General features: G+C 50.9%; 1 protein-coding gene across 1 annotated transcript in view; it reads right to left on the bottom strand.

Moving 5' to 3' along the window:
- Positions 1-1,059: 1,059 nt before the first annotated feature.
- WNK2 (WNK lysine deficient protein kinase 2) overlaps positions 1,060-8,760 on the bottom strand; it is a gene marked incomplete at both ends in the record, with an annotated part of 105,894 nt that continues 98,193 nt past the window's right edge. Inside the window, 2 exons of the mRNA XM_080709037.1 lie at positions 1,060-1,389; positions 7,050-7,288. Coding sequence (XP_080565163.1) covers positions 1,060-1,389; positions 7,050-7,288 — 569 coding nt within the window. The remainder of the gene's footprint in view (positions 1,390-7,049; positions 7,289-8,760) is intronic.

Here is an 8,760-nt window from a genome sequence, read left to right as displayed (position 1 = left end):
GTGATGGGGCTTCACCGCCACTGGGGCTCCTGTGCGCCCAACAGGACCAGTCCCATTGGATCCCGCCTTGGCAGGCCAGTGCGGGGATGGCCAGGGAGGGATCTGCGGGCTGGGTGGACAGGGCGCAGGCCTTCGTGACAGAAGGAGAGGGAATGGGGGTCCTGAGCCCAAGGGCGTGTTTGTCTTCTCACACACAAGTGACAAGCTAGGACATTTGAGTGCTTGGCGTTTCAGGCAGGTTCCATGAACATGGTCTGCAAGACTGTCCCTCTATCGCCAGTAATTCCAGGGAGACCTTACTCTGTGGAGGACCAACCTGGGCTCACCTGATATCTGCAACTCCTTGATATTTTCAAGGTCACAAATTCAATCTTCTTTTTTTATAATGTGGGTTGAACCCAGGAGCATTGTATCTCTGAGCTAGTTTGTTTTTGTTTTTGTTGTTGTTGTTTGAAACAGGGTCTCACTAAGTTCCTGAGAATCTCAGTAAGTTGCTGAGGCTGGCATTGAATCTGTGACTCTCCTGTCTCAGCCTCTCAAGTATTGGGATTACAGGCATGCATTACAGGCATCCTTCTCTCCATTTCTCCCTCCCTCCCTCTCTCCCTCTTTCTTCTTAGTTCCTTTCTTTCTTTCAAGATATTTATAATAGAAAACAAAAGACCAGGCTTCAGCCTCAGATCTGTAACCCGTTCACATCTCCAGGACTAGACATAGCTGTGATATCAACGTGCAGGCCAGTTGTAAATGAAGTACACCTTTTTTGATAAATTGATTTAAAAAAAAAACTCTTCCCATTAGGGGAACAGGAAAGCTGGAATCGGAGGTATCGATTCTGCAGGGTGAGGAAAGGTTCTGCGCTTCCATGCAGGGCCAGGTGTGTGAGGCTAGCCCACAGGGCACCTGTGAGCGCAGGGGCTGAAGCGCAGGGGAAGCCCATCTGGCCATCATGAGCGGGCCCTGGGGCCACGCTCCGTGTTCTCCGCAGGGAGGAGGAGAGGCCCAGTCACCATCAGATTCCTCCAGGACAAGCTCCTCCCGCCCAGGGCAGGTCTTAGGCTACGTGATGTGCAGCAGCGGTCCCGGCATGCTGACGGCAGGCGGCCCCAGGAGCACTGGCAGCACTGGAACCTGGCTGGGGCTCCGGCTGCCCCAGATCCCTAGCCGGCCCCTCTGAGCTGCCCAGGGCCCCCAGGACACAGGAGCCGGGAGCAGACCTCCATGCTGACCCGAGGGCAGCGCACAGGGTGGAGCCGGGCAGCGGGCGCGGGCAGTACCTGGTGTTGGCACAGGCAAGACCAGGGTAGCTCCAGGGATGGCTGAGGTGGACAGAGGGCCGGTCGCTGGGGCCAGACGTGGCACCACCACTCCTGCTCGAGACGCGCTCAGCTGAGAGGCACAGAGACAAGAAGAGGACGCAGTGAGGATGCGGTTGTGGCTCCGGGTCCTTGGGGTGTCTCCATCCTCAGCTGAGAGCGGTGCCCAGACTTGCCATAGACAGGCACCCGCTAAGACAGGCACAGCAGCAGGACGCTGCTGCCCTCCCCTCATCACCCAGAGCTGAGTCCTGACACCTCTGGCCCTTTTAAGCCCCCGCTATCCATGGGACTTGGGGTTGGACATGTGGGGCCTGGCCCCTAAAGAGACAGGCGCGAGCCATGCCCCTGCACCAGCAGACACCACAGTATCCTGTTTGATGGGGTGATGTATGAGAGACCAGCCCAGCCCAGGAGCTGTGCGGGCATGGGCGCTCCAGGGCCAGGGCAGAACTGTGTGAGGAGGCTTGCAGTGGCAGGAGAGCCCCGTGCTCTCAGCCTCTCAGAGAAGTGTTGGGTGGAGAGGGAGAGGAGCGGCCAACTGCTTGCAAGACCAGCACGCCGCAAGCAGGAATCCGACAAGGTTATCGGACAAAAGGCAAACACATCCTACCCAAAGCTGTCAAATGAAATCCAGCAACAATAAGACACAAAACATCATTACCCAGTGGAGTTCACCCCGGGAACGCAAGGACACGACCACGGGGAATTCTACCTAAACCAATAAGAAACCCACCGGAGGGGCTGGAGACAGGGCTCAGGGGTGGAGGGTTCCATGGGCATCCCTGGGTCTGGGGGCCAGCCCCAGCATGCCAAGACAGAGCAAACCACAAAACCAAACCCACTAGATGCTCACAGGGAGGGTGCCACAAAGTTCCTTGATCAAGCTCTTTACAGGAGATAGTTACTAAGGCTATCAAAAGGTGCTCAAAAGTAAATTTAAAAAATCATGAGAAGACTACTACTGGGCCTCAAACTCTTTTTGCAAATAAATTTTCAAAAACTATCCTATGCACAGCCGGGCGTGGTGGCGCACGCTTGTAATCCCCGCGCTTGGGAGGCGGAGACAGGCGGATCGCGCAGGTTTGAAGCCAGCCGCGCTGGCTTAAGAGACCCTGTTTCCAAAAATAAAATAGGTCTGGGAGTGTAGCCCGGAGGCAGAAGGGCTTCCAGGAACCCCAGTAACACCAAAAAGCAAAACAAAACAAAACAAAAAACAAACAAAAAAACAACAACAACAAAAAACAACAAAAAAACTATCCTATGCACAATGTTTAAAAACTCGCTAAAAAAATGAAAGAAAAAAAAAAGAGACAAGGTACTATGTTAAAAAAAAACTAAGGGAAAAGGAAAATAAAAGCTACAAGATTAAATGTGAAGAATAATAATATTGAGAATCTTGTCAGAATTGAAACTTTTTGTTAAAAAAGAAAAACATTTTGGAGGAGAAAATCACATAGAAATTCTTTGAAAAATATGGTAACTAAATAATTTAGGCACAAAGAGAAATTTAGTAAACTAAAAAATGAAGAAAATAAGCCAGGCGTGGTGGCGCACGCTTGCAATCCCCGCGTTGGGAGGCTGAGACAGGAGGATCACAGGTTCGAAGCCAGCCTCGGCTACTTAGTGAGGCTCTCAGCAACTTAGTGAGACCCTATTTCCAAATAAAGTATAAAATAAGTCTGGGAGTATAGCCCAGAGGTAGAAAGCCCCTGGCTTCCACCAAAAAGAAGAAGAAGAAGAAAAGACAAGAAAAAATGGTCCATTTAGAGGGAAAAATTGATAGAAACTGTCCCCAAGGAAGTCCAGACATTGGACTTCCTAGAAAGAGACTTTAAATAAACTGTCTTAAATATGCTCACAAAAAGAGCTCAAGAGACCATGGAGAGGGCTAAAGGAAATAGGAAAATAATGTGTAAACGAAATGAGAATATTTGTGGATAGAAATTATAAAATCAAATAGAAGTCAAATAGAACCTAAGAGCTGAAGAGTATAAACAAATTCTAAAAATTCACTGGAGGGGCACAACAGAATCTGAACTAGCAGAAAAGAGAACTTGTGAATTCAAGACACTACAAAACTGCCCAGTTAAAATGACCAAGTGTGAGGAGCAGAAAGATAAACAGAGTAAGGAAAAGTGAGCAGAGGCAAGGAATCTTAAATCGTGCTCCACTGAGGGAAAGAGGGGGCGCGTTATGGGAGTCACAGGGAGAGGGAGGGGTGTTCAAAATTTTGAAGAAATAATGGCCAAAAACCTCCCAAATTTCATAAAGATGTGAACCTATACACCCCAGAAGCTCAGGAAACTTCACATCGAGATACATTATGGTCAAATTATCAAAAGCCAGAGAGAAATAGGGAATCTTGAAAGCAGCAAGAGAGAAGAAATCTGCCACTTACCGGGGACCCTCAACAAAGTTAACAGTGGATTTCTCGATAGAAACCATGGGGCTAGATGCAGAGGGCAGACATACTTAGTGTATAACAAACTGTGAACCAAGAATTCTATCTCCAGAAAAACAATCCTTCAAGATGAAAGGAGGCCGGGCGTGGTGGCGCACGCTTGTAATCCCCGAGCTTGGGAGGCGGAGACAGGAGGATCGCGCAGGTTCGAAGCCAGCCTCAGCTGGCTTAAGAGACTCTGTTTCCAAATAAAATATAAAATAGGTCTGGGAGTGTAGCCCAGAGGTAGAAGGGTTCCATCCCCAGTACCCCCCCCCCACACACACAAACAAAAGAATAAAAAATAGGGCTGGGAGTGTGGCTCAGAAGTAGAATGCCTCTGGGTTCAATCCCCAGCACAGGAAAGAAAAAAAAAAAAAAAAACCTACCTAAAATGATCTACAGGTTCAATGCGATCCCTATCAAAATTTCAATGATCCTTTTGTTCAGAAATAGAAAAAATCCATCCTAGACTTCCTACAGAACCTTCAAGTCCAAATCTCAATCAATCTTAGAATACAGTGGGAGGACTCACGTTTCCTAATTTCAAAACTTACTACAAAGGGAGAGTAATCAAAACAGTGTGAAATTGGCAGAAAGATGGACAGACAGACAATGGAAGAGAACGGGAAGCTCAGAAATAAATTCTTGCATGTATAGTCAAATTTGTTTTGGTATGGAACCCAGGGCCTTGCATATGATACATAAGCATTCCACGGAGCTGTAACCCCAGCCCTCAAATGATGTACATGGGGGTACCAGAGATTGAACCCGGGGGCATTCTGCCTCGGAGATACTCCCCAGACCTATTTTATGTTTTATTTTGAAACAGGGTCTCACTGAGTTGCGGAAGACGTGGCTAAGTCACGGAAGCTGCCCTCAAACCTGGGATCCTTCTGTCTCAGCCTCCTCTGTATTGTCTCAGCCTCCGTACTGGGGTTACGTCAAGTGGTTTTTGACAAGGGGAGCCATCCTATTCAATGAAACTTTTGAGCATGTTTTTCAGCAAATGCTACCGGGAAAACTGGATATTCACGTGTATAAGGCTAGAGCTGGACCCTGACCATACCCCCAAATCGACTCAGAGTGAACCAGAGATCTAAACGGCAAGATGAAATTACACATCTCTTAAAAGAAAACAAAGGGCTTCACCATGCAGACTTGGTAATGATTTCCCGGATATGTTACCTTAAAAAAAAAAAAAAACAGAAAATAACTACTGTTGGTCCAAATGTGGGAAAACCGAACCCTATGTACTATGGATGGGAATGATACCGCTGTTGTTGAAAATGAGTATGGAGGTTTCTCAAAAAATTAAACATTTGTCATAGGACCTAGCAATTTTCCTTCTGGGCACTGACTTAGGAGCATCGGAAGCGGGGACTGGGAGGGGAGTTCTTCATGGCAGGATTCCTCGCAAGAGCCAGCACGTGAGGGCCCCTGAAGGGTGGGTCCATCAGTGCGTGAACAGACACACAAAGCGTTGCCGGCCCTAGGAGAGGGCGTGATCCAGCCTCGGAAGGGCCAGCAGCTCGGACAATGCTACAACACGGACATCACGCCGTGTGCACAGGGCGGCCCAAGTCCGGGACCCTGCGGCCGCGCGCGAGTGAGGCATTGGCAGTCGTCGAAGTCCTGAAGGTGAAAAGCAGAACGGCAGCTTCAGGGTGGGACGGGCTCACTAAGCAGTCAGTTTACTGGGGACAGGATTTCCAGTTTGGGAAGATGGAAAGAATTCTGGAGGCAGACGGTGGTGGTGGTCACACGAAGTTTCACACACACACACACACACACAAAAGGATGACGTGCTGGTGTGTACTGCTTTGGAGATGTACCTTGAAGACACACAGAGTGAACAAGCCACACGGGAGCCAGGTGCTCTGCGAGGTCCCTGGCGGCACTGTCGCCATGGAAGGCCAGTGCAGTGTGGGCGCTGGGGGCTGAGGAGGGACGCTGGGAGGTGCCATTCGCTGGGATGGAATTTAAGTTTGGCAAGGTGAAGGGTTCCATGGACAGCAATGTAAATATACTCTGTGCTGCTCGAGCCCTCGGTGCACTTAAACATGGACAAAGTGGTGAATTTTGCATTCTGTGTGTTTTAACATAGATTTCTAAAAACTGAATCAAACTCTGAAATGTGTGGGCAACAGGGTTAGCCTGCATGGCTGGAGCCCAGGCGGCCAGCGGGTGCAGGGCTCGGGCTCCTCCAGTCCTCGAGGACTCAGTCGGGCTCAGGACTGTTGACTTTGTCCTGGATCAAAGGGATTCCACAGAGAGCGGGTTGGAGGAGTCAGTCTGATGGAGGGGCACCTGTCTGATGGCTCTGCAGCCATCGACAAAGAAAAAGCCTGGCAGGATGGGTCTGGAGGAGAAAACAACCAGGTTCAGCCCATGTGTCTGAGGAATGGTGGCAGTGGTTGGCATTAGGGGCAGAAGCCCCAGAAAGCTTCAAAGAACTCAAGCCCAAGTCACAGCGCTGTGATACTCAGACCTGAGGGAAGAGGTCACTAGGAAAGTGCTAACTGTGCTTACCTAAACACCACTGGAAATTACAAACTGGAGATCATTTTGAAATGAAGGCGAACGAACCTGCAACATCCCCAAACTTTGGGGGACGCAGCCAGAACTGCTAGGGGAGACGTCACAGCCTCAAATGCCTCAAATGCCGTAAAAGAACATCTGGAAACCCATGACCTGCATGTTCAGAAACTTCTAGAATACAACTGGGGAAGACGGAAGGAAGGAAATAATAAAGGGCAGAAATTAATGACGCTTACAATAAAGAATATTGTCAAAGACAGAATGCATTCCTTCGGAAAGCCGCTACAATTTAGAAATCCCTAAGGAGATAAAGAAAGGAGGGAGGAAGAGGAGAAAAGTAAGAGCCAATCTCAGGAACGAAGAACAGGGCGCTGCTGTATATCCCGAAGACTGTAAAAATCCAAAGTATCGGAAGTCTGATTAGTGCGTGGCCGTGGGCCAGGGGCTCACTGCAGACTTCGCAACACTTCTGTGTGTCTGAAATACTTCTAAGTGCCCCTCGCCGGCCCAGGTGCCTGTGAGCTGAAGCCAGGGCGGTCACGTGGGTGACCGGGGTGAACAGGATGCAGGCGGGGGCCAGTCTGCCCGCTGAGCCGGGGCTGCACCCCTGGGCTCCGCGGTGTGCGGCATGAGGCGGCCCATCCTGTCTCTGCCAAGTAAGTCGCCTGCATCCCTCTCTCTACAGTGGGCAAATGCTCGAGCTACGACCGCTGACCACCGGCCACCCGCCCGGGCCTGCGCCCACTCACGGCCAGTGTCTTGCTGGGGGCCTCCATGTCCTGCACCTTCTGCGTCTGCTTCAGCTGGTTGAGTGTGGGCTTCAGCTGCGCCGCGCCCGCCGTCTTGGTGGTCCACTCGTCCACCAGCTTGTGCAGGTCGTCCGTGAAGGTGGCCTTCTTGTTGTTGCTGTTGTTGGACTGTGCCTGGACATGCAGGGCGGGCTGGGGGCCCGGCTCGGGGCCTGGGGCCAGGCTGCTGGTGGAGGACCCTGGGGAGTCACACACAGGCCAGGGTTGGAGCCGCCACCCGCGCCCAGCCCACTGGTGGGAGGGTGCGGTCGTTCCTACACGCCCGGCCAGCACGGCGGCCTCGCTTTAGCCAGGCCACACCTTGCTTCAAGAGGCGGTCTGGATCCTGGGGCTCCGGGCCCACTCCTAGACATGGCAGATTGCAAGACTGTCACCGGCCTCAGGCCAGGCCAGGGGACAGGCCGGTGCATGGCTGGAGGCCTCCGTGTAGGGTCCGCTCTGACCTCTGCTGCCTGTCCCACCAGACTCGTGGGAGCGCACGGGAGGCTCCCGGCGGCGCGGGACCAAGGCTCAGATTCCTCTGGCCTGCCTCGGGGCCTCAGTGTGATGTAGGCTCACAAAGGAGGCCGGGACCTGCGCCATCAGCTTGCATTCCTGTGCATTCTATTTTTATTCATTTTTGGTACTGGGGATTGACCCCAGGGGCGTTCTATCTCTGAGTTATACTCCAGCCCTTTTTAGTTTTAAACAGGTTCTCACTAAGTTGCTGAGGCTGACTTCAAGCCTAGGATCCTCCTGTCTCAGCCTCTCAAGTATGGGGATCGTAGGCGTGTGCCACCACGCCCAGATATTCCCACACCTCTTAATGGCTTGATTGTTTACAATTCAAGACAAAGAAATGGCATCTTTCATTACTAGAGCCTTCAGAGAAGTTATGAATAAAAGGTGCTGATACCTAGAGCCCCCTGACACGGACCCCACCTGCTCCGAGCCAGCCACGACTGGGCTGATGTTGCGAGGTGGTGCTCGGAGCTCATGAGCTGCCAGGAAGCTGGCAGCTTTATTGAGATTTTCTTTTTAAATGACCAACATGGGACTTTTAAAATTGTGTCGCCTTCTCTTCTCCCCTACACACATAATTTCCAGCCAGCAATTTTGAAGAAGCCAATTTAAAATTGTTCTGCACTTAAGGAAAAAAAAAAAAAACAGCTAATGACCATCTCTTCAAACAAGCTGTTCCAAAATGTAGTATACTTTAGTGGCTAGCAAGGACAGAGCACAGACACAGGGTTGACAATCAGTGATGAGATTTTATACACATGGAGCTATTTCTACATGAAAGTTTCAGCCAGAAAAGAAAAAACAAAATTAAAATAAATTTTCAAAAGGGAGAGAGTGTAATGAGAGGTGGCATGAATGGCCCGGGTAGACTAGTACCCATGGGTCCTGGCGTCTCTCCTTGCTACTTCAAGGAGACACTGGTTCCTATGTTTTGGGAGCCAATTAATGATTGATCAGCAGATGTTCCAGAGAAGGACAAGCCCGTTAGATGTGACTGGCACAAACTCTAGGAGCCATGGGGACACGGAGGGGAGCGGGGCAGCTCTCCTCCAGGCAGAAGCGAAGCGGAGCCCGGCGGGGCGGGCAGAGCGGCCACGCCGCCAGCCACGGGACACCCTGAGGGGCACTAGCCACGATCAAGCCCATGCGA

This window comes from Muscardinus avellanarius (assembly GCF_963383645.1).
Source record: "Muscardinus avellanarius genome assembly, chromosome: 13".
NCBI classification, from domain to species: domain Eukaryota; kingdom Metazoa; phylum Chordata; class Mammalia; order Rodentia; family Gliridae; genus Muscardinus; species Muscardinus avellanarius.
Note: the sequence above shows the minus strand (reverse complement) of the source record. Positions and strands in the feature narration are given on the sequence as shown.